We start from the raw sequence: 26,704 nt of genomic DNA, 5'->3' as shown, positions 1-26,704 counted from the left end.
AGGCCGACACAGAGGCAGGCGCGCGCGGAGAGCATCGTTGATGAGGGAGTTACGAGGGAGTTGAGAGGGAAGGCGAGGCTAGAGCAGTTGCGAGGCGGGAGGGAAGCAGATTTGCTTTCCCACCAGCTTGATGGATGGTGCTAATAGAGAGCTTAAGAATAGGAGCCCCAAAGGTTAGGGGCCCCGAAGAGCTTTGCAGGTGTTAGCGTTGGGGCATGCAGGAGTGAAGTTTTAGAGTAGGGCTTTGCGTTTGCGGATAGCACCTTGTGCTTGCAGCACCACTGCGGCACTAAAGAAAAGCTATTATAAAGAATTAAATAATATATACCGTTTTATGACAAAAAGAGTAATATTGACATTCGTGTTTTGGCATTTAATTACAATTTAGAAGTTATTTTGTTAGCAGCAAGCAATTATTCGCGCTTAGTTCTCAGTAACCAACTTTACGTGCCTTCACCAGCCAAGCTAAGGCGTTTTAGGCCGATGAGCCATGAAATCAACAATTGAATTCGGAATCACTGGCATCTAAAGAATCGATCTTCATAACACGCGCTAGTAGAGAGAAAATTATAACCGCAGTCACATCTCCTAGCTTGCGAACTTCACGCGTTGCCACAAATCGAGCCCAGTTTGGTGCTAGGTTAGAGCCGTTGCTTCGATGGGTGCCGCCATGTTTGCTGACGCAAAGCTTTTGGGGCTCCCGCTAAATCAGTGAAATAGTGTGCTGGATACAAAACCCAAACGCAGTTTGCGTCTCACACATGCGCAGTAGCTTCAACTATTTCTTTAGGGCCCCAAACTTTTCGGGCACTTATTCTAAACCTCTAATAACCTCTGCCCCCTGAGCCCCCTTACTGCTACCTAAAACTGCCACGACGGAGTTGCCAAGGCCGGACTGGGCCTCCACCACTGCTTCTTGCTTCCCTCTGTGTGCTCATGTGCTTTTTCCTTCGCTTGCCCACAGATTGGCACTGCGTTTACTTTCTTTGTCCTGCATTCTTAACATATCATGTTTTATGAAGATGACGAAGTCATTGCCACTGATCATAATCATGTTGGTCTGCTCCCTTCGGTTGCGGCATCGCCGCATGCAAAAGATAAGGAGAATGAGGTACTGGGTGTTGCCGTTACGTCCTTGTATTCAGGGTCCATCTTGTACAAAATCGGATGTGGCACACTGTCTCCAACAACCTTTTCATCATGACGTCTCGGTTTAGGCTCGTCACTGTAAAAAAAAAAAGTCTCAGTTTTGCTGGAAAAATGAAGCATTGATTGCGATAGCAAATTATTGGAGAGCTATACGAAGCAAAAATAGTAGTTTTATCGGCCATATAAAGTTGTAAACATAGGCCTACTAAATAAATTAATAAATGGTGTCAGGCGCACAAAAGCAAACATCAACACATCTCACTCGATGACTATGGAAACTCACTGTCAAAACGTGGATGGCAGCAGCGAGCAAAGTGACATTCGTGCTGTCTATTGCTTCAGCAAAAAGTGAACATCGAGAACACACACACAAAGCTAGGAGTTGCTGATGCCCCTAGATTCTGACCACAGCGCAGGTCACTCTCAAGATACAGCCGCGCACAGCACGCAGCCACGGCATGTGCAGCTGCAGCCGCTGGAGAACGCTGCCTCACCTCTGTCCCCCCCCCCCCCCCCCCCCTCAGTGCCTCCCAACGTTGGTGTCATGATAAGGGGAGGGGCTCGAGGCACCCTCCCTTAGAGTTACGCTCCGCAGCATGGTGGTGATGAACAATGACTGACCGCCGAGCAGCTGTGCTCGTCGGAGTTTATTTGGTGCGGTGAAGAATGTTTCCTACCGAGGCTGGCAGGCCACCGAGCCTTGTGGGCCAACGAGGATTACGCCCAAGGGGACGTCACATGCTTGTTAAACCCCTTACCCCAGTTTGTTAAATACAAAAAAACGTCCAAGCTCAAAGCATAAGGCTCTGCCGCCGTCCCAGCCGGGTCAACGGTGCCTGCTATCCAGGCAAGTAATGGTACGGCGGCCTCCACGGTTTACTCCACCTGAAGCACCAGTGTTGACGGGCCAGGTGTGGCAACACCGGGGTGCTGCCTGAGCCAGCCTCGCTCCGTCTGGGAGGTCCGCAGTGACCAGCTTTGTAAGTGGTGTCGGACTTGACACCGGCCCAACAGGCGCTGCACTAATGGCAACACTTGCCGCCTCTGTGGTGGGCAGTGTTTCGCTAGAAGCGACTGGTTTTGCCGCTGGTCCTCCTGTGGGCTGGACCTCTGAAGCGGCAGGTGAAGGTGCCATGTGCTTGAGAGAACTAGTACTGTGAGGTGGATTGGGCACCACCACAGCAACCGCAGATACTGCCCTTTGTCGCCAACTTGTTGACCACTGCTTCCGCCGACAGCGAGCCAGTCGTACGTGCAATCTCGCCAGCGTCCTTGGTGGCAGCTTCCATCGCCAGCGCTGCCTTCACGGCGCCATCCAGCAAGGGGTCGGGAAGCTCCACGAGTCGCGTCTGCATGGCGGGGTTGTTGATGCCACAGACAAAACGGTCCCAGAGCAACGAGTCCGGCTAGTCCCCGAAGGCGCAGGCACTGGCTAACCCTTGTAGTGCAGCAACGAACTGCCCGAGGGTCTCTCCTTACCGGCGGCTCCGGTTATTAAAGTGGAAACACTCCACTAGTGTGGATGGTGCCGGGTTGAAATGCGAGCGCAGTAAGGTGAGCAGCTCACTCAGCATCTTAACAGGCAGTGTTAAGGCTTGAGAAGGTCGAGCAGGAGACTGAAGACGCGGGTCCCACAGCTGGCCAGGAAAATGTCCTGCTGTTTGGCCTCGGGTGCGTCATTTGTCCGAAGAACACGTGGACTTGCTCCTCATAGACTGCCCAGGTGGACCCATCTCCCTCGAACGGTTCGAGCCTTCCGTACAGAGGCATGGTGGCAGCTACGAGGGGTGGTGTCTCACCGCTCACGGCAGCATGGGTCGATACATGGGTACTCGTCGCCAGTGTCACCATCTGCCCTGGTTCATGAACGAGGAGGGGCTCGAGGCACCCTCCGTTAGAGTGACGTTCTGCAGCGTGGTGGTGAACGATGACTGATCGCCAAGCAGTTGTGCTCATCAGTGTTTATTTGGTGCGGGGACCAATGTTTTCTACCAAGCCTGGCGAGCCAAAGAGGATTATGCCCGAGGGGGAGCCACATGCTTGTTACAGTTGGGTGCCTCGCGAATGATGGAAGACGGCGTGCTTCTTCTCCTCTCCATCTCTTTCACATGAGCGAGATTGAGCATAGGCTCCCCTCACACACTTTCACTTGTACATATAGCGTAGGGCGTGCGGCGACGGTGTTATTGCCCTTGGACTTTAAACAGAACCTTGCATGAAGTGCTGAGGGGTCTCTCCCAAGCCTTTCCTCTATGGCAGGGTCAGAGCAATGCTGGTCGGTGAGTCTGCCAAGTGATTTGGCACGTTGCTGAGAGCACTCTCGGAGTGTGGTATGTTCTAATTAACCGTCACTAATGCTTGCATGTTAGAATTACTGGGCATTTTCACCCACTGGAATACACATAACTTTGAGGGAATCACAGCGTCAGTTCAAATAAACCGGAAGTTCGAATTAAGCATGTTCTCATTAACGAGATTTGACTGTAGTTCACATTCCAAATTAGCCATACTGATAAATTATAGTAATAACAAAAACTAGTCCTCCAAGACAGCTGCTGTCTGTTTCAAACTTGATGCAATTATTTTACCATCCAGCCAATAGCAGTGAACAAGCATTGTCATGCATGCAGTCACACTGTCAGAGCAACCACACCTTTACTAGTTGAAAGAACTGTGGCTACTCGACGTAAAATATTTAAAATGAAAAACCTCTGGAACATAACCTTTCACAATTGCAGCACACGACTGCTCAGCACACCAGCTGACTTATCAAAAGTGCTTGTGAGACAAGCCTAACGGTTACTCGCAACGCATCTGTACTAATCTCGCATCTTTAAATCATGCAACATATTTTCAAAATGTATGGTGCTTCTTTATAGCATTCCCGCTTGGACAGGAATGAAGCTCTGCAGGCGTATTAAATGCACCCCATGCACTGAGTCAAGAACTCATCAAAGATGGAGGGAACACTGCCGATGCTAGTTTCAATTGACCCAACTTGCCAGGCTCACAGTGCTTGTGCAGTACTGTCAGTAGCATGATGCCTGTAGCCCTCACCACTTTTCTGCTGCACTTCTACTGTGTTTCGTACATAACAGGCAAAGCTACGAAAGCTAAAGAGACTGCCATCACTGCTCGAATTGGCATACAAAAAATAGTGTCACATATGAAAGAAAGTTATAGGCATGCATCATGTAGTTTGCTGCAGTCCTGCACTTTTATGTCTGAAAATATGATGTATTCATTACATTGAAGGCATTGCAGATCTGAATTTATTCGCTGCCAAATGAGCACCGATTGACACATTACTGCAACCAGCGGCTGCAGCACACCTCATGTTTGCGACCAAAATGTAGAATGTTGAATGAAGCACGAAGTTGGACAAAAGATAGGTGATTTGACCTATGTTCACATCCTCACATCCACAAGTTATAGTTGTAATACATGAAGCAGTTATTCCACAGAAAAAGTTGCATGTCACAAACAAGTGTATTGTGAAACATGCAGTGTGAGACTTCTATGACCGCAGTACTCGAGTAACTACCACAGCATTGCCTACTAAACATGAGACCGAGTACAGACTTGAGGAAACCTCGAACTGGATGTCGAAGAGAGATGCATGGTGTACTCTGCCAGTGAATAACTTCCTCCTTTCTTGAACAGATTTCTTTGCTGCACTTGGTGCCAAAACCTCTCTGCTTCACCTTGAAGCCCCTCCCACACTAGCACTTGCACCGGTCACACTGCACAAGGAAGTATAAACCAGCAGCGAGGTGAAAGAAGTTCAGTGGTGTGTGTCAGCTGCTCGCCGTCTATATTAAAAACACGTGAGATTGACTCGAACACTGAGGGCCTGTTCGAACCTCATCCTCCTTCCTTCTTCTCTACGAGCGCCCTTTCTTGACAATTATGACTATGAATCTATGACGATTAGACACTGAAAGTTTTTCAGATCTGAATTGTTTCTCATAACCCTGTTTCATGCCTAGCAGGCAAGGTTGTGGAAGCTATGCAAGTGGTGCACTCATAGAACCCTTGCTCCAAGCATTTCACAGTGCTGTAATTTTGCAGCGAAGCCGTTAAGGAGAATTCCACAACAATTCTCACGCAGCAGTGGCAAAGTCCAAATCATCAGTATCAAACATCAGTCCAGAGAACAGCCAACAAGACAGCCTGCGTCACAGCCCCACAGCAGCCAGACAACCAGGGCATTGGTGAGATTGTGCAGCTGAATGCTGGCATCGGTAATGTCCGTGTAGCATACAGGAACACACATTGGATATAATGAAAAGCATAGAAGTACTAAGCCTAGATACAGTGAAGCATTTGAAAAGGCTTGCGTACAGTGAAGGAATCTCACAATACATTTAACAAGTTTTCAAGGTCTTGTGTATATTTTGGGCTGTGCCAGAATCGACCCCTAGGACCTGCCGAATGGTCTTAAAACTCCCTTTCACAGCTTTGCTTTCATGTACAAGCTGCTTGGATTGACATTCATCAGAGAAGATTTTGGCCCAGGTTTAATGTAAAAAAAAAAGAATCAAGTAAAATGTTTTTGATCTGCGACACTTTCCATGGAATAACTACTCCATATATTACAACTTATTACAACTCCTAGACATGAGGTTACATCAAATCACATTTATTTGTGAACCTCCGTAGTTCCAATAAGTTTTGGTCATGAGTGCAAGTGTTGCCCTGTGATTGCTAGCAGCAGACATCTGTGATTCCACTCGTTTGGTGGTGAATACTAGGTTCAGATCTGTGACAGCTCCAACACAATATAATTAGATCATATTTTTGGACATAGAAGTATGACACTCTATGTTACAAATTACATGATAAATTTTGAAAGTGCACCTTGCTAATGGTGTTCTGTCTGCAACAATGTTTGAGTATCCTGACAGAATGTGTCGTGACTGACAACCATAAAAATTATGAGAAAAGTTGTGTTGTGGGATTCACTGTCCCAAAAATATGCATAAAGTTATGAGAGACTCTGTAGTGGAGGTTAATGGCTTAACCTTGACCCCTTGAATTCTGTAATTAGTCCACCTAAACTAAGAATGCAAGCGCTTTTGTATTTAGTCTCCATTGAAATGCAGTCACCACAGTCGGGCATCGAACCCATGACCTTGCGCTCAGCAATGCGATGCCGCAGCAACTAAGCTACTGTGGAGAGTGAAGTGACCCACTAATATGAGCACACTACTTACAAAAGCTCTTGGGCCATTGTTTGTTAAACTTGAAACAAGATGGTATGAGCAATCCACTCAGTGTAAGACAGTCTGCACTTTCCTTGCTTTGCATGTTTGCACTACCGCCACATTAGTGATTCAGTTCAATGGGGCACTTACCATTTCACAGTCATTTTCTTCAGCCTCCACTAGCCTTCGGGGCCTCATTCCCCTGAATGTGGCCATTTCCTCCAGTGTTTCTGCATAGCCCAAGGAAAGTTACTGACACACTAGAGAGAGGCAGAAGTGATAAGGGAAAGACAGGGAGGTTAACCCGGCAGGAGACCAGTGGGCTACACTGCATTGGGGAAGGAGACAGATGAGGAGGAAAAGTGCGCACTTTGCACAGGCACACACACAGTGAAGTGTTCACACAGGCTGGTAAATATTTAGAAAGACAAGCAATTTATTCTGTAGTTAGAAAGCCAGCAAAGAAAACAGCTGAACATTGTACACATACTTTCCTTTGCTCTAGAATGATCATGAAGACAGTTTTCCAGGCATTTCAGTGCAACTTACAGATTGATTGGGAACATAAATTGTCAAATTTGTGCCCTCATGGACTTCTTGACTAGCCCGTGCAAGTCGTAGTAGAAGTTGAACAACCACATTTCTTTTTGTTTAACCATTTAAAGCAACACTAAAGACTGCAATAAGTTGGGCTGCTTTAGTAAATTATGCTTCTACAATACAAAAAAAAAAAAAAAAGAAACCCTCACCACGACAATAAGCTTGCAAGCCACTACAGATGCTAGAACGGAAAGATGGGCAGCAATGGTGCCTTGAAGTTCCCACACCAGCTTGCCCTGACATCATTGGTTTTGAGAGCATCTGCTCAGGCCTAGTTAACTTTTTGTAGAAATGAGCCAAAGGCTCAACTTAGCAAGTTTTAAGAACATTTACAGAGCCACTACAGCTGAAATAAGTAAAAGAAAAAAAAAAGGCTTTGCATTTCTGATATCACACAGTTGCTGGAGCTTTGGAATGAAATGGGAAAATTGCAGTTTAGCCTTCATTTTCTCTTCTAGTAATCGTCTTCAGGGTCAGTCGGTCGATCAGGTATGTCTGTCTATCTGTGCCTATCTATGTCTCTAATGCAAACTTGGGTCTCTCTGCAGCTTATGGTCAAATGGGTAGAGCATTGAGCTGCTCTGCCAAGGGAACAGGGTTTAAAACTTGGGTTAATGATCACGTGGCACTGTGTACCTATGTGCCACATGCCTTTGATGCCGACATGGGCCACGGTGGTTGCGGGACTGGCTATGTACTGCTGTTCAACGAACCTCTTTGATGCCAACTTGGGTCACGGGGTATGTGCCAGTAGATCAACAGAGCAACATTTGCAGTGGAAAGCCGCACACAGTAGCAGTGGGCGAGGCGCCTGGGTGCATTTTGATCAGCCAATTTCACAATGAGAGATTTCAACCAGACAAATATACCATTATAAAACCTTTAAAATTTCTCCCCTGCTCGGCAGAATAACCCACTTTATGTTCTTTAACGACAGCAGCCTGATGCTTTAGCAAGCTGTGCCACAAATGCACTGAGTATGTGCCACTCTTCAATGAACCTCTCAGCAACTTGGGTCACCGAGTATGTGCATTTGGACGTGACCAGAGAGATAACCAATCCCAACATATGCACGCAATGGTGCACTACGCATGTGCAGGCTTCTTGGCAGTGCTACTAGATGGTGCAGCGTGATGCATTTCTCAGCACATTTACCGGCACGCCATGCACTTCAAAAGCAATGTGCATGCTTCATGCCAACAGCGCTGCACGGTGTACAAGGAGGTGTGAGAGAGGAGTACAGTTGAATTCTGGGACTTTAAGTGCCAAAATTATAACTTGATTATGAAGCATGCCACAGTGGGGCACTCCGGATTAATTTTGACCTTTCACGTGCCCCCAATGCACTGGACACGGGTGTTTTTGTGTTCTGCCCCCATCGAAATGCGACCGCCGTGGTAGGGATTCGATCCTGCAACTTCATGCTTAGCAATGCAACGCCATAGCCGCTAGGCCACCATGGCGGGTCAGGAGTACAGCTGCAGTACAAGCCTCATATATAAGGCATTTTAACGGTGGCAATACGTTGTGTCACTAGATTGTTTCAGTGCTAAGTGCATTACTGTCGACAGTCATTGCAAGATCTTATTGTCTTTAGTGTCCCTTAAAGAAAAAAAAAGAACTCCCTGCAGGCCCGAAGCAACTACAATAGCTGTGTCAGGGACCTAGTTCTGTGGCACAGCCTCAGGAAAATGAGATGAACGTGCAGTTGACGTCAAAAGTTTATGGACTGCAGCACCTGAGAAAAGCTTGAATGTTCCCATAGCCTGGTATTCAGATTTGCAGCCTCTCCTAGAATATGTGAACAGTATAGCATATGTTTTTACTGACTACAGTAACAAACTTCTCAGAAACTGAATATTTTTTCAGATCCCATGGTCCATAAACATTTATTTGCCAAATGCAGAGACACCACAAGAGAAGTGACGACTAGGTAACTGATTAACCATTTACTCTAATATACGTATGAAAGGCGAGCACCTTAAGTAAACTGTGAAATATACCTAACTTAAAAGGAAAGTGCGTGCCTACTGCCTGGCATGCCTTTAAACAATTGAGTGGTACATAGAACATTCATTGTTACAGAAAAATTAAGCTCTAGGTTAACTGATAAATAATCCAGCTGGAAAAGGAAGTGCTTAAGGAAAGCGCATAAGAAAGAAAAAAGGTTTAGGAAAGCTTTCGAATGAAAAGTGAAAGTGTAGAACAAAGAGCAGCAGTAGTATTTTCTTCTGCCTTTGCAGTAATACACTTTCATACATCTTTCTTTATTTCTTATGTGCTTACTTCAGGCACCTCTTACACCTGGATTATTTACAAGTTAACTTAGTGTTTAGTTATTCTGAGAAAGTTAGTCTTTGTATAACACTCAGTAGTTTGAAGGCATGCCAGCCAAAAAAAATCATATGACGCACATCCTATAACAGTTTCATTTGACATTTAATACACTTGCACTTTGCACATGGACTAGTAAAATATAATAAGAAATTGATAAAAAGTACTCTGTTGGTCAGAAAATCTTTTTTATTCCTGACCATATTCACAATAATGGGTGACAGAAAGTGGCGTGGCCAGTAATTCTTCTCATGAAGAGGTGTGCATCATGCAGGGTTTGTACAAGCTATACAGCAAAAATTTCAAGGATATTCAAGGACTTTCAAGGCCCTTCTAGGAGGTATTCAAGGACCTACTACGAAGATGTATTTCGTAGTTTTGCAATACAAAAGCATTTTAAAAAAATAAATATTTATATTGCACTCAATGTGGAATAACATATCTGTCAAGACACACCAAGGAAAGTTCAAGAGACCTCCTGAAGCTTTGCCTCAATCTCTTTGTTCAGGTTTAACAATTGCTCAGCCTTAGCCTTTGCCGCTTTTCTCATGGAATGTGATTTATGTAGGTGAGGTCATTGGCTGCTTCCGCCTTTTCAGCATGGCCATCTGCTGATACAGTCAGGTCGCTAACAGCTGCTTCCAGTATCTTCCTTTTTTTATTGAGACTGTCAAGAGGATCCTCGGCACAGCGCTTTTTTTACTGCTTGACACATTCTTGTTCCTGCCTTTTCTGGGCTTCCAAGTAAGCACTATAATGATGCCTTGCAGCTGATATAGCCGTCCTCAAATCTTTTCTGATGACAATGTTAAAGATACCACCTGCTTCTTTCCCTGCATCGCACACAATTCATTGCGAGATGTAATAGAGGCCTTTCAAGTTCTCTACAGAGATCTGTCGGTTTATGCTAAAGCCTCTCTCAACAGTGGCCTGACCATGGCTTAGCACAAGCAAAGATTTTACAACTTTCCACAGCTCTGCATAAGAAGCATTGAACTGCAAAAGTTCACTAAAAAGTTGTCCAGACTGGTGGCTTTCTCGAAAAGTCGCAGTTGATGTTTTTCTTGTAACACCTCCGTGTACTCTGCAAGCACAGAGTCTCGATGCTGATCTGTCAGCCCCTGCCACAATGATTGCTCCCAACACTTTCTTGAGGCCTGCCAGGCACTCATTAGGCCTGCAGCACATCTGCCGAGGGTCAAGTGAGGGAAGGCCTCTAACCACAGGGAACCTCAAGGGGCTCTTCTCAAGGACCTTCTTCGTCACTACTACTGCTACTAGGAACTGCTTACACTCCATCTTGAACTGAAATATATCTTTTGCACTTGCATTGCACTTCTTCACAATTTGTTCGACTGTGTGACCAACGTCCACTTTTTCCAGTGGTGTATGGTGTATGATTCTTTGGGTCCTCTATATCAATTTGCAGCAAGCTAGTGATCCCCGCTACTGAAGACAATATCGAACACTTGATAAATTTTGTCGTTAACTTTCTGACTATCGTCTCCAAGTCTCTCGCCAGAAGAAATAACATCGGTTTGTCTGTTTGGTATTCCATTAGGAATGGCTTCAGTGTGGCAGCAACACTAAGAGCAAAGTTCAGCTTTGCCACTACTAATGTGTCCCGAATGAAATCAACAATGTTCTGAAAAGACACACACTTCGGCAGACTCGCTTCTTCCTTGCGGATTATACAAACTTCTGCACACCACTCCAGAGTTCCAGAGCTCTTTCGATGACAGCCACATTCTCAACCCAGCGATGGGCAACATACTTCCGAGGAAATACTGCCTCCCAGTGACTGCTGAAAAATCATGCCCCCTTGCAGCGCACTCAGACTGAACAAAAGGGTGTCGAGTCCCCACTTGCTCGCTATGATGCCTGCCTTGTAGGCACTGTGTGCAGTGTGAAGGCTACAAGTACCCAAGTCAAGACAGTGGACTTGAAAGTTTTCCTGCAGGTGAGATTGCAGCATATTGAAGAACTTGAGGTCCACGCTGGGTCCATCCATTGAGATTTGAAGAATCTTCGCCAGTGGCAACGATTCTAGTGCACTTGAAAGTTGGTCTTGAATATCCTCAGCCGTTGCGTGCCCCATGAAAACAGATGTGTAGTACTTAGTTATCACCTTTTTGGATGAGTCCCAAAATCTTATGCGCACGTCCATTTGCTTCTCTTGCAGGCACTCGTAAGCAGACTCATCAAAAAGTATGACATAGTTTTTGCACCACTCTATATCTCGTTGCAGTGATGATAGAAAAAAAGGTCTGAGGCAGTGGCAGGTCATGTAAGCACATTTCTTCGCACCACATGAGAAGCCTTTAGCGATCTCGCTATCAGGAAACATGCGTTTAAACAACTCGCCTGTTTCCAATGATTTGTAGGAGCAGTGGGATGTGACTAACTTCAGCGTCCATAATATTTCTGCATCTGTCACCAGCTCGTTTACCTTGCACGCGCTGTTGACGTCAAATGACTGCAACGGAGTATCTACAGGTCGCGCACTCGCGCTAGCGGAAAAATGCTCGTGCACCAAACCTGCCGCTGCTTTCTTCATACAGGCGCTGTGCTTTGCACTCTTCATGAGGCTTTTCAGTGCAGACTCGGCCATGGCAACCAGGTCGAAGCACTTCCCAGATGGTTTGCATTTTTCTCGATATGGATTCGTTGCGTCCGGTGCCACCCAATCCTTGTAGGCACTGTTACTGCGCCACACACTTTGAAATTTACACTTTCCAGGCATTTCTGTGCATTGCGGGATTGCTGCAGACACACGCAGAGAACTGTCTAAACGCACGGTTGCCCAAAGAGTCAAACATCAACGTGCGCACGTGCAACGCAAAACCACGAGACACTGAACCAACGGCCAGTGATGGCGATACGGCCGTACACTTTTGAAAGCTTTTGTACACTTTTGAACTTGTGAAACTTTCAAGAAATTTTTTTCACGGTCAGTAGAAAATTATTCACTGAGAAAATAAACATTTTTCTATTTTATGCAGGGGTTTCACACCAATTTTTCTTTGTGTATATCGTGATTTCCATCTTGCACAAGATTTTTCAAAGACATTCAACGGTTAAAAAAAAATTAAGCACTTTCAAGGACCTTGAAAATGTGATTTTCAAATTCAAGGGTTTTCAAGGGTTTCAAGGACCTGTGCACACCCTTTGTTGTAAACATGCTGCATGCAAACAACAGAGAATGGATGGGGTTGTTGGAATAGGTGTTCTATATATATATGTATGTACATAGAACACACATACTTATATACTCCCATATGCCAGATTTAGTATATTAGACACTGCACATTTCAGTGAACAGTTCATGGTTGCCATTTTAATCACAGCCTGTAAAGAATTACTGATGGTCAAAGAACACGGGGTTCATTTCTCTTAAATAAACAAAGAACATTACAATAAGAGGCTGTCAGAGTTGGTAAAGGACTCATAATAATAAATATAGGCATGAAAAATATGGACAAGAGATGAAAATGACTATTTCTATGAAAAGGACAACACACCATAATTGCTTTTTTTTTCTTATTGTGTCTGTGTTTTATGCCGGCCTTTTAAAATCAGGTCATAAAAGAAAATGCTTACTTTTACATGAGTAGCCTCCAGATGGTGCCACCATACCATGGCACAATCCCTTCTCAACAACCCGCTCCCAGGCTTCTTGTCAAGCAGACTAGGCCTCGCAGACCCCAAAGCATGACACTTAAGGCGGTGTAGCCTTAATAAATGTGTCTCTTTAAAATCCTGTGTCTTCCATACAAGCAATCAGCATGGTGTCAGAAGTAGAAGACTGAAACCACTGATGTGAAAAGTGAGCGAAGCAACCAAGCAGCATGGACAGGCTACCGCCACCACCGAACTTTGAAGCCGATAGCAACACTGCATAACAATGGCGTACATTCAAAGAAGTCTTCATGCTCTACCTGAAAGCGACCGATGCCGCTGATGCATCCTCGGAAAGGCAAGCTGCAGTTCTCACGGTCGGAAGATCAAATCTCCTTGATGTGTACAACACACTCAGCTTCGGAGAAGCAACTCTGGTGCAACCGCACCCAGAATTCAACTTCAAGCACATGGTAGAACTGTTTGAAGTGCATTTCTCGCCAAGGTAAAATGAAGTCTACTCCTGTTACATCTTCCGCACCTGATTACAGCTTTCCGATGAAAGCTTTGACAGTTTCCTGATGGATCTGGAACTGAAGACCAGAGACTGCAGCTTCGGGGTAGAAAAAGGAGAAGATAATACACGACCAGATTGTCTGCAGAACAAAAGACAAAAGAGCTCGTGCTGACGCTTTGAAGCTGGAAGACCCCTTGCTGGAGAAATTTATGAAGGCGTGCCTCGAGCATGAAACAACAAAGCAACAGATGAAGGTTTTCAAAGAGGCAGCCACACCGGCCGAAGATGTGCATGCCGTCACAAAGAATAAACGCCGCATCACAAACGCAGAGGTCAACAAAGGGAAGCACCCAGCAGCAAGGAGAACTGTGCAAACATGCAATTATTGTGGAGGAAGTCACGAAAGCTCAAGCAACGTATGTCCTGCGTGGAAGCAAACATGCAACAACAGCAAAAAGCTCAACCACTTTGCAAGTATGTGCAGGAGCAGTAAGACTGTCACCAGCTTGAAACCTCAGGATGACGACTCTGATGTTATACTTATGGCTTGAAATGGCACAGCAAACCCATTGTTCACGATGTTATATGTCAATGGAAGGAAAGTGAAGTTTCAGGTTGACAGTGGAGCAGCAGTTATCGTCATGCAGAAGAGTGTCACATCACATCAGATAAAGCCAACATCAACAAGTCTGCGCATGTGGAAAGGTGCAAAGGTGATACCGATAGGCAGGAAAAACTTGAGCGTGATCGCTCCATATGGATACGAGCATGCTGCAGAGTTCATCATTGTGCAAGATGACCTCAGACCACTTATAAGATGGCAGACTCATTACTGAACTCATTAAAATCTTGTCGCCAGTGTCTGAGGAACACACAAAAGGATCGACGAATCGCATCTTCCACAAGCACCCAGCTGTCTTTGAACAATCTTGCTGCCAGGGAAAGGCTTGCTGCCAGGGAAAGTAAATCAAGCCGCCAGTTTGTCCAAAAGCAGTCACAAACTTCCGCATCCCTGTCAGCATCAAGCCACAGCTCAAGAAAACACTCAGACACATGGAGCAGTGTGGAATAATTGAGAATGTCAATGAACCTACTCTGTGGGCCAGCCAAACGGTCGTCGCCACAAAGAAAAGCGGTGAAAGGAGGATCTGCATTGATCCACAAGCCCTGAACAATGCTCTGTAATGCGAACAACACCTGCTACCTGTCCTGGATGACGTTTTGCCAGAGGTTGCAAAGCCTGAGAACTCAGTTTGACCTACGCGACGAATGCTAGTAGTGTGTCCTGGATGAAGAACCTTGTCTCCTAACTATATTCCAGACACCAATGGGATGTTTCAAATGACTTTGCCTTCAATTTGGTTTGGCAGCCAGTAGTGAAATCTTTCAGAAAAAGCTTCAAACAGCCCTCGAGGGTCTCAAAGGTGTGCAGTGCGTATCGGACAACATACTGCTTTTTGGTGTTGGTGAAACTGAAAGGGAAGCGTGACGTGATCATGACCTGAAGCTCGACAGCTTGCTCGACAGGTGTCACGAGATCGGTGGACATTTGAACAAGGAAAAAACTTAATTCCACCGAACAAGTATGATGTTTCTTAGACACTTGCTCACAATTGATGGACTAAGTGTTGACCCTGAAAAGGCCCAAGCCATACGAGAAATGCCGCCCAATGTCTATGGCATTCAATCTTTCTGTGGTATGGTCAACTACCCCGCACGCTTCCTACCAAGAATTTCAGAAGTAACCGAGCTGCTCGGGAAGCTAGCAGTCAAACGTCAACTGTGGGACTGGAAAGATGAACACGCCAAGGCATTTTAAGAGGCCAAGAAACTGGTTGCTAAAGCACCAGTACTGGCATACTATGATCCCCACAAACCACTTGTAGTACAGTGCAATGCCAGTGAACGCAGTTTAGGAGCTGTACTCCTACAAGAGGATCAGCCAGTAGCAGTTGCAGGCAGAGCACTCATTATATGCACAGATAGAAAAACAGATGCTTGTAATTGTACTCTCACTATGCAAATTCCATCAGTATACTTATGGCAGACACACAACTGTGCTTACTGACCACAAACCACTGCAAACATCCATGAGGAAACAGTTTGATCAAGTGCCGAAAAGGTTACAAAGGATGATTTTGCAAACACAATGTTACAACATTGATGTACAGTATTGACCAGGCAAGGAGCTTCTTCTGACCAACCCCATGTCTCGAGCGTTCCTACCGAATCAACAATGCCAAGAACAAGCAGAGGACATAAATCTTATGCAGAGCTTACCAATTTGTAAATATACAGTTGAAAGGATACATGCTGCAACCCTGGTGGATGACAGAGATGATGACAACCTTCATGGATGACTGCAGATACTTAAGACTGTTATTCTGTCAGGATGGGCACAAACCAAACATCAAGTGCCTCTGGAAGCCAAAGCCTACATTCCCTTCAGAGATGAGCTTGTAGTGCACGACAATCTCATATACAAAGGGCGTCTGGTGATCCCCAAAGCTCTCCGACATGACTTGAAGGGGAAGCTACATGCAACACACATGGGCATTGAGAGCACGCTGCAACGTGCACAAGAGTGCATATACTGGCCCGTTGTGAATGCTGAAATCAAAGATCATATTGGGTCATGTGAAGTGTGTCAAAAGCATGCACCAGTACAACAAAGAAAGTCATTAAAGCCTCATCCACAACCAAATTTCCTTTTGGAGCGCTTGGGTCATGACAAGGGCAGGAACTTTCTGGTGACTGTGGACTATCATAGCAACTTCTGGGAGGTTGACAGCTGCTTGTGCTATCTGCAAGTTGAAGGCACTTTTTGCAAGACACGGTGTGCCAGCAGTTCTTGTCATGAACAATGGCCTTCAGTTCTTCTGTAAAGCCTTGAATAACTTTGCCATAGAGTGGAACGTTGAACACTCGACATCAAGTCCAGGCTACTCACAACCAAACAGCATGGCTGAATCAGCAGTGAAGACTGTCAAGATGCTTCTCAAGAATGCTGAGGAGAGTGGCAGTGACGTGCAACTTGCAGTTCTCAACCACCACAACACACCCCTGCCACATATCAATGCCAGTCCAGAGCAACTTCTCATGGGTAGAAGAACGTGAACATTCCTTCCCACGACAGCCGTGCTGCTGGAGCCAATGGTATCAAATGCAAAGCCTCTCTTGGATAGCAAGAAATGCCATGGTGCTCCACCATGACAAGCATGCAAAAGATCTCCACCCATTGAGAAAAGGACAAAATGTAACAGTCTCTGCCCATGCTAATAGAACATGGTCAAAGGGTACCATGATGGAACAGTGTGGTATTCGATCATACAAGGTGTAAGTAGGCGACAGCGCTCTAAGATGCAACAGAAAGCACAGTAGGGAAGTGCCTCAACCGTGCCTTGGTGTTAATGCACCCGTTAGTCCAGACAACCGCAGTCAACAGCCCAAGACACCTGAATCATCCGAGGCCAGAGATTGCGTGGAGCAAGCTATGGGAACACACAAGTTGCAGCGGCAGGCAGAGTCAGCATCAACTTTAGTGCGTCCAAGGCGGATCGCCACTCTGCCAAAGAGGTTCAATGACTATAGTCTACAATGCCAAATTTCAACTACATTAGGATGTTACATGAGCATTCTCCAGATGGCACCATTAGACCGTGGCACAATCCCTTCTCAACGACCCGCTCCCAGGCTTCTCGTCAAGCAGACTAGACCTCATGGCCCCCATAGCAAGACACATAGGGCGGCATAACCTCAATAAACGTGTCTGAAATTCTGTGCCTTCCATACGAACAATCACACTCACCAAAAAGGTGCCTTCAGAAAGTGACACGATTTACAATGCATTGCGCACTGGTTGCATCTGTGTGCTCCTTGTACGTGGTCTAGAAAATGTATTACAGTAGCTGATGCACTGAACAGGGGTGGAAGCGGCCTTGAGTGCTTTGGAGCACATCTGGGAGCAGCAAAATTGCAACTTTGGAACACCTTTTAAGCAGGAATCTTCTACTTTGGAGCAGAAGAATTGCATTTTGGAGCAGCTTGGTAAAGCACAACATAATCAAAACACATTACGACAAGACATAGAGGTGAAAAATCCTACATTGTTCAACACTGTAGAACTTTATTAAGTAACCGAAACATAAATATAAACCTATCCTGGAAGCAAACATCTTGTATTTTGAGAAAGCAAAAGGCCTTTAGGACTAGTCTAAACTGAAAGCTCAACCTACATTGATGCTGGGACACCTAAACAAAACAGGGAAAGAACATGACTGGTGCATTTTAAACATCAGTGCATAGGATAGAACCATTTAATTAAAACAAGATGATGTTAACAAAGCATCATTCAAGTCAAGGGCGCTTTTAATAACTACTAGACACACTCAAATGTACTATACAGTTGTTTAGGAAGCCAGCGAATTCGCACAGATTCTGTGTGCTAATGACAATCACACTTGTCACCTTTGTAAGTGCTAAAGATTTTTCTATTTTCATACGTTAACTCTTTTTCTTAAAATATCGCAACTCAAGAATGCGTAGAATAGACTTCTTGGTTTTCACATGCTTAAAATATCAGTGTACAGCTCAAGAATGGCTATAGGTCGGACTCAGTGGTTTTCATTAAATATTCTTTATCTAGAGTAAGCAAAAGACATAAATTAAGCATTAGGTTGAGCAGGTCATACAAAAAGAACTTAGGTAACTAACTACACTCATAACATTCCTGATACGAAACAGCAAAAAAAGGTCTCGCTTTGACTTTGTGGATTGAAGCTGAGAGTCAACTGCATAGAGGTGCTCAAATACAAGTGGCAGATTTGAGTTCACATCCTTCATTTCTAGTCTTGACGTTGTTGATGCCCTTAGCTGCCACACTACTACTTATGAGTTTTTGTGCACTCACTAGGAGTGCCTTAAGTGAAGACAGACGACTTTGGAGATATTTCTCGTCCACACAGGGATGGAAGTGGCCAAGGAAGTGTCGTAGAAGCTTTGGGAGCAGTAAATTTGTCACTTTGCAGCTGGTTTGGAGCAGGAATTATCTGTTTTGGAGCGGTAAAGACACGTGTTTGAGCAGCTTAGTAAAGTAAGTGAAATAGAGGCATATGAAGTAAAGCTGTTCTTTATTTCACTTTGCAGAACACTATTAGGTTACGGCAGATCAGTTCTGTGGAATCCCGCAAAGCGACCAGAATTCGTGACAGGGAAATATTCTCATCCACCCAACTGTGGCATGAAGCTACCAAGATAAAGGTTCCTAAGAAACCACCATTAAAATACATATCGGATGTGCCGGATATTGGATATTTAGGCGAGAAAAACATAGCCGAGGGTTTTTTATGAACAGCGCCCACTCTATGTTGATAAGCTTTTGTTAATGCTAGTTAAGTTTTTTTTTCTTCATTGTGAACAAGCAACTAATATTTAATTTTAATGAACTCACTCCTATTAACTTATTCAATAACATGCTAATGCAGAGGTTGTGAAACACGTAGATAAATGACCGATAACAGCGTATTAGCGACCTAGGCCATGTGCGGTTTTTTATTCCAACAAAGAAAAACAAGAAAATGCCTGCATATTCATTTCATAATCTACATGCTCATGCGTCCTTGCACCAGTAACATAAGTCGTCTCAGACGTAAACATCATCGTCAGTGCATTTTGTATATTACGAACATGCAAACATGGGTCACGGTCTTGTGTAACGGTTACAAGATCACACTACTTTGTGTTTGATGAGGATTGAAGATGTGTGCCAATAATTGCCGACACCACAAGAAGAAAGTGTGGCCGCTAATTCTCAGTACCTCTATTTGATGAGGTATGCATAATGATTGCTGTAATTTTTGGTGGGCAGAAGCACTGTTATGGTCACAGCTGTATTACTTTATTTTTATTTATTTCACGGCCTTTGTTTCTCATTAAAAAAGTATTCACAAACCCTAGATTGTATTAAATGCTGTTAGCGGGCTGTCAACATCATCCACAACTTTATCACTGCCATCTCATCGATTACATAAATTTATAAATTGAACTAAGTAAACATATTATATAAAATATTTACCAAAATAATCTCCAATAGAATAATGGCAACACTGGACTTCAGTCAACCAAGGGAGCAGGATGGCTTCAGGAAGGGATACTCTACGATGGATCACATCCATGTCATCAATTAGGTTTTTGAGAAATACGCAGAGTACAATAAGCCTCTCTATATGGCTTTCATAGACTACGAAAAGGCATTTGACTCAGTAGAGATACCAGCAGTCATAGAGGCATTATAAAATCAAGGAGTACAGAGCGCTTACATAAATACCTTGGAAAATATCTACAGAGGTTCTACAGCTACCTTAATCTTACATAAGTAAAGCAGGAAGATACCTATAAAGAAAGGGGTCAGACAGGGAGACACAATCTCTCCAATGCTATTCACTGCGTGCTTGGAAGTATTTAGGCTATTAAACTGGGACGGCTTAGGAGTAAAGATTGATGGCGAATATCTCAGCAACTTTCGGTTTGCCAATGACATTGTTCTATTCAGCAACAAAGCAGACGAGTCACAACAAATGATTGACGACCTTAACAGAGAGAGTGTAAGAGTGGGGTTGAAGATTAATATGCAGAAGACAAAGATAATGGTAAATAGCCAGGCAAAGGAAGAAGAGTTCAAGATTGCCAGTTGGCCTCTAGAGACTGTGAAGGAGTATGTTTACCTAAGTCAATTAAACACAGGGAACCCTGATCATGAGAAGGAAATTCACTGAAGAATAAAAATGGGATGGATCGCATACGGCAGACATTGCCAGCTCCTGACTGGAAGCTTACCATTATCATTGAAAAGGAAGGTGTACAATCAGTGCATTTTACCAGTGCTGACATATGGAGCAGAGACTTGGAGACTGACAAAGAAGCTTGAGAACAAGTTAAGAACGGTGCAAAAGAGCGATGGAACAAAGATTGCTAGGTATAACGTTAAGAGACAGAAAGAGAACGGTTTGGATCAGCGAGCAAATGGGTATAAATGATGTCCTTCAAGAGGAAAAAATGGAGCTGGGCAGGTCATGTCATGCGCCAGTTAGATAACTGTTGGACCATTAGGGTTACAGAATGGGTACTAAGAGAAGGAAAACGCAATTGAGGATGACAAAAGACTAGGTGGAGCGAAGAAATTAGGAAATTAGCGGGCGCTAGCTGGAATCGGTTGGCGCAGGACAGGGGTAATTGGAGATCGCAGAAAGAGGCCTTCGTCCTGCAGTGGACATAAACAGGCTGGTGATGATGATGAAATGTATTCGTGCACAATGAACAAGAAATATCTACAGTGCCACCATGGAACACACCCACAAAGGTACGGTGAACGCCATTTGCATAGAGCCTTCAGGCAATTTTCAATTCCTGACAACCTTAAGTTAAGATAGCAGAATGCAGTAGAATAAATGTGAAGTGACGTAGTGGTCATTGCACATTTGTAAGTATTTAACATTGTTTGCCGAGAAGAAAGCTCAAAGATATTTTTGAAAACAATAAAGGGATAAAAATGCAGTGACATTTCACTTCGTGAACGCGGGTGACATGCAGGCGTATGGGTGCTATAGCACACACGACAATTTCAGCCCTTGGTGCACCTAGGCACCTACACTGTCTGCATCTCGGATCATATTCAAAACAGGGCTTGCGCAGGCACGCCATACGCAGCAGATGCCGGAGTAGAACGCCCCGTTGTAAACATTCGCTTACTATCCAAATTACCCAGCATGGTGTCAGCGCATACAAGAAAACATGAACACTTCACACTCGATGACCGCGGACACTTGCTGTCAAAATGCTGGCATGAGAATTCACGGCAGCAGCAGCAAGCGAAGTGACTTTCATACTGTCTATCACTTTAATGCAAACTCAGCGGTGAGAGCACAGCACACGAAAAGCTATGAGCCATCAGCCCACCTAGACTGTGCCCCCGAAGCAGATCACTTTAAAGATAAAGCCTGCGCGACCGCAGTACCCCCAATGCCCCCCTCCTTCTCCTCTCCCGGTGCCATGTGCGCGACGGAATATGGCACGCTTCTTTCCCTTGCGCCTGCAAGATTGAGCCGTTATTGCCAGCTCGCCACTGCAAGCTTTCACTTGCACACACAGCATACTGCATGAAAGGACGGTATTATCACCAGACGATCCCTGTACGCATGCATCTCAAAGAAAACCAAAAAACCTGAAGCAACTGCCAGAGGATGCCAACCCAGTGCGCCACTGCCTACCTTTCTCCTACACAACAGTTCACCTCATTTCTTCATCTACACTTCGTTCAATGTTACCTAAACATTACTCTAGGTGAAGTTACTTTGTCCCACGCTAAGCGCACTTTTTCGTACTTTCCCTGGCACGTAATTCTCTTCACCTTCAGGCACCTCCCTCATTCGCTTGCTTTACGGCTTAAGACAGGCACCGCCAATTTGAAGAGCTGGCCAGTTACACTTGCACGTAAAATGTTCTCTGGCTTTCCACTCTACCTCGTCGACCAATATTTTGAATAAGCTCGTATATTCGAGCTTATTCGCGCTTCAGCCACAGGTGCCATAAAGCCAGTGTAAAACAGCAACCAATATTTCATGCATCGAAAAATGTTTCATAGAAGTTTTTGATTTGATCTGTGCAAGTCGCGTCGTGAACATCGTTGCTGTGAGCGCAATTTTGGACGTTTGCGTTATCGCAAAATGTTTAATTACGAGCACAAAGTAAAATGTATATGTACTATATAGGATTTTACATGCCAAAACCACTATCGGATTATGAGGCGTGCCGTAGCGGAGGACGACGGTTTAATTTCGACCACCTCAGGTTCTTTAACATGCACCTAAATCGAAGTACACAGCCGCATTTTGCCCCCATCGTAATGCAGCCGCCGTGGCTGGGATTTGATGCCACGAGCTCGTGCATACTAGCCCAACACCAAAGCCACTAAGCAACTATGGCGGATCAATTATGACCACCATTTTGCCGCTAAGGTTGACTAAATATGAAACTTGACATCCCTGGCTTGAATTCTTCGTAGGCAAGAGCCTAATTCACTTTCACTTCACTTTATTACCTTAAAGGCCCCCAGGATTGGAGGTATTACATAAGATGTGGGTAACAAGTATAATATAAATTAAATACACAAAGAAAAAACATTTAGGTACACATTTGCACGCTGTTAAATATGGTAGCTATACAGTTCAAAAATGTGAATCGGCAGGTGATTGCGGCAATGTCGTGTGGAAGGCCGTTCCTGTCTGAGGCTGAGCGTGGAAAGAATGATGAGGCAAAAGTGGTAGTGCGCACACGTGGCTGGGCGACTTGAAGGGAATAACCAGTGCAGAGTAAAATGCTTGCTGGAGGACTAATGTAGAGTGGATGATGAAGTGAGCTGAAAAAAACTTATGGAATACGTACATACAAGCATACGATGTCACCAAGCCAGGGTTATTAGGCTGGATTCCGCTTTTAACGATGATCCACTGGCATTATATTGTTACGTAGGAAGATGCCGACGAAAAGCTATATACAAGTATATTTACAAAGCAAGACGCCGCACTTGGCCAAGAGGCAACAGCCCGTGCTAGCCTCTAATCGTCGTTGTCATCTTCACCCTGCTCGCCTCTTTGTCATCGCAAATACTGTTCTGTAGCACTACCCCCGGCGGCAAAAACGCCGTGCCGGAGCGACTAAAGGCCGGACGCGGAAGCAGTGTATAGGCCTTGAGCCTACTGACTAGATGCCAGAGTAGAGGACGAGGTTGAACGTACAGGAGCAATTTCGTACGTCACAGGCGTCACCTGGCGCAGCACGCTGTAGGGCCCTGTGTATCCTGAAAGGAGCTTCTCTGAAAGTCCGACGTGACGCGAGGGTGACCACAGGAGCACGAGCGTACCAGACGAAAACTGTACATCACGATGGCGGGCGTTGTACTGACGCTGCTGAGTGGTTTGCGAGGCCGTCAGTCGAGTACGCACAAGTTGACGTGCATGGTCAGCGAGGGCGATGGCGTCGCGCGCATACTCGCTTGTTGAGATTGCAGCAGGAGGAAGTGCCGTGTCAAGGGGCAATGTCGGTTCGCGACCGTAAAGTAGATAAAATGGAGAAAATCGGGCGGTGTCATGCCGGGAAGAATTATATGCAAATGTGAGGTAAGAAAGGGCAATGTCCCAGTCGTGGTGGTCCTTGGAAACGTACTTAGCATATCGGTAAGAGTACGGTTTAACCGCTCTGACAGGCCATTGGTTTGAGAATGGTATGAGGTAGTCAGCTTGTGTTGAATGGAGCCGGAACGCACAATGTCGGCGATAACTTTCGAGAGGAAGTTACGACCACGGTCAGTAAGCAGCTGTCGCGGGGCGCCATGAAGCAAGATAATGTCACACAAGAGAAAGTGTGACAACTTTACAACTGGTAACTGGCAACTGGTAGGGAGAGCCTGTGTGATAGCGTATCGGGTGGTGTAATCAGTTGCGACGGCTACCCGTTTGTTGCCAGAGGATTACATGGGAAAGGGACTGAGGAGGTCTAATCCAACACGAAAGAATGGTTCCACAGGGACGGTGATCGGCTGGAGATGACCAGCAGGTAGCACCTGAGGTGCTTTCCGATGCTGGCAGGGATCACAGGCAGCAACATAGCGTCGGATGAAGCGAGCAAGACCAGGTCAATAGAAGCGGCGGCAGACGTGGTCGTACGTGCGGGTTACCCCAAGATGTCCTGCAGTGGGTGCGTCATGCATCTCAAAGAGCACAGTCTGTCGTAGATGTTTTGGCACGACAAGCAGAAGATCAGATCTGTCAGGGAGGAAGTTCCTTCGGTACAGAATGCCGCCCTGGAGGACATACCGGTGAACGGATGCGTCGGTAGGTGTAGAGCGCAGACACTAGATGAGTGTTCGCAGCGATAGGTCTCGAAACTGTTCATCACTGATGTTAGCGAAAGCAGACACAGAGAAAATGCCGCTGGCGATACTAGTGTCGGCGGCGTCAGGCTCATCTACCGGGTAGTGAGACAGGCAGTCAGGGTCTTTGTGTAGTCGGCCAGATTTGTAGGTGACAGAATATGAATATTCTTGGAGGCGAAAGGCCCAGTGACCAAGTCTTCCTGTAGGATCTTTCAGTGAGCATAACCACCAAAGTGCGTGATGGTCTGTGACAAAGGAAAAGGGTCGGCCATCTAAGTATGGGCAGAACTTTGCAACCGCCCAAACTAGGGCCAGACACTCACGCTCAGTGATGGAATAGTAGCGCTCCGCGGGTGAGAGGAGCCTGCTGGCGTAAGCGATAACACGGTCGTGGCAGCGCTGGCGTTGTGCTAGTACTGCGCCAATTCCATGATCGCTGGCATCAGTACGGACTTCAGTAGGCGCAGAAGGATCGAAATGGGCCAGAACGGGAGGCGTTGTGAGAAGGTCGATTAGATGCGAGAATGCACAGGCCTTGTTATCGGCACAGCAATATGAACAGCATGAATGAACGGATCTTGTGGCACGATTTTGTACCGATTCTAGAGAGTTTGTTAAATATTTTTGGCTAGGTCTCCAGATGGCAGGGGCATATTCCAGCTTGGTGAGTACGAGTGACTTGTACGCAAGCAATTTTAGGTTTGGTGGCACTTGACGTAAATAACGTTTTAAGAATCGAAGGCTTCTGTTAGCACGTGATATGACTTTAGTGACATGCGCCTTCCCGGTTAGATCATTGAACAATGTTACACCAAGGTATTTATAAGACTATGTGAATTCTATCGCGACGTGCAAGATTGTATAAGAGAACAGGAATGAATTATGTTTTCAATGGAATGACACAAGTTTGCATTTATTGAGGTTTAGTTTTATGAGCCATTGGTTACACCAGTCCTGGATGCAATTTAAGTCACTTTGGAGAGTTAGTTGATTAGAGGGGTTAGTGACTGTGCAATAGATAACACAGTCATTAACAATGATATGGACGTTAAAGGAGACATGTGTTGGTAGGTCGTTAATATATACTAAAAATAGAAGGGGACTAAGGACGGACCCTTGTGGGATGCCTGATGTTACTGGAAGAGACCTAGAGGCTTGATTATTCACGTGAACAAATTGGGTACGGTTAGCCAGAAATTCCTTTATCCACTGCATTATGTTATGACACAAGTTTACCCAGAAAGCTTTAGTAGCAAGTGCATGTGAGGAACCTTGTCAAAAGCTTCCGTGAATTCTAGGAAGATTGCATCAGTTTGAAGGTTAGAATCAAGTTTCATGTGCAAGCCATGGATGAAAATAGCTAATTGTCTTTCACAGGATAGGTTCTTACGGAATCCATGTTGAGAAGGATGAAAGAAATTATTAGAGTTAAGAAAATTCATTATGGAAGAATATATGACACATTCCACGATTTTGCATGGAACACTTGTTAAAGAGATGGGGCGGTAATTAAGGGGCAGTTCTTTGTTACCTGATTTGAAGATTGGAACGACCTTCCTCACCTTCCGATCGCTGGGTATGCTACCTGTGGGAAGTGATTGTGTGAACAGCAATGATAGATACACTGAGGAAGCATGCCGAGTGTTTTTTAAATGTGTGCTGGTGATTTCGTCCGTACCTGCAGAAGATGACATGCTAACATTTTGTATGACACAGGTGATGCCGTGCTCAGCAAATGTGACTGGTGGCGTTAGCGATCCTGGTTGGCCAGTTGAGACAGATGGTGGCATATTGTTACGTTTGTGAAGATGGATGAGAATGCAGTGTTAAATATATATGCATATTCAACATCACTCGCTTCCTCACCAAGTGTGTTGGTAAGTGATAATAGGCGCATTATCAGGATTTAGAACTTGCCAGAACTTTCTGGGGTTATTGGTTAGGATCTTCAGTTGAAAAAATGCGCGTTTGGCATTACACATGGACTGCAAATATGTTGACTCGGCCTCGTAGTATTTGGTTCATGCGCATGCGCTCGGGTGTCATTTTGCTGCACGGAAAAGTTGTTTCTTTTTGTTCTAAAGTGTTTTCAAAGACTTTGTGAACCATGGTCTATGATGGGCATGAAATGTAATGATGGGAATAAATTTGTTTGTTAGTTCTGTAATATTGGTTTTAAAAATAAGCCAGTTATCCTCAATTGATCGGTCGTGGAAACCTCTTTCAAAGTCTGCGAAAAAGCCAGCAATTGGTTGTTAATTTCACTGCAATTGCCTTTTCGTAAAGGCAAATCGTTTTATAGAACATTTGGCACGATTCCGGGACGAAGGCGAAAAAAGCATGTAGAATCTT

General features: G+C 45.1%; 1 protein-coding gene across 1 annotated transcript in view; it reads right to left on the bottom strand.

Annotated features, from left to right (window-relative positions):
• The window catches only part of LOC142571206 (uncharacterized), a 130,403-nt gene that overhangs the window by 78,756 nt on the left and 24,943 nt on the right, over positions 1-26,704 (bottom strand). Inside the window, exon 2 of the mRNA XM_075679477.1 lies at positions 6,507-6,586. Coding sequence (XP_075535592.1) covers positions 6,507-6,586 — 80 coding nt within the window. The remainder of the gene's footprint in view (positions 1-6,506; positions 6,587-26,704) is intronic.

This window comes from Dermacentor variabilis, chromosome 2 (genome assembly GCF_050947875.1).
Source record: "Dermacentor variabilis isolate Ectoservices chromosome 2, ASM5094787v1, whole genome shotgun sequence".
Taxonomy (NCBI): Eukaryota; Metazoa; Arthropoda; class Arachnida; order Ixodida; family Ixodidae; genus Dermacentor; species Dermacentor variabilis.
Note: the sequence above shows the minus strand (reverse complement) of the source record. Positions and strands in the feature narration are given on the sequence as shown.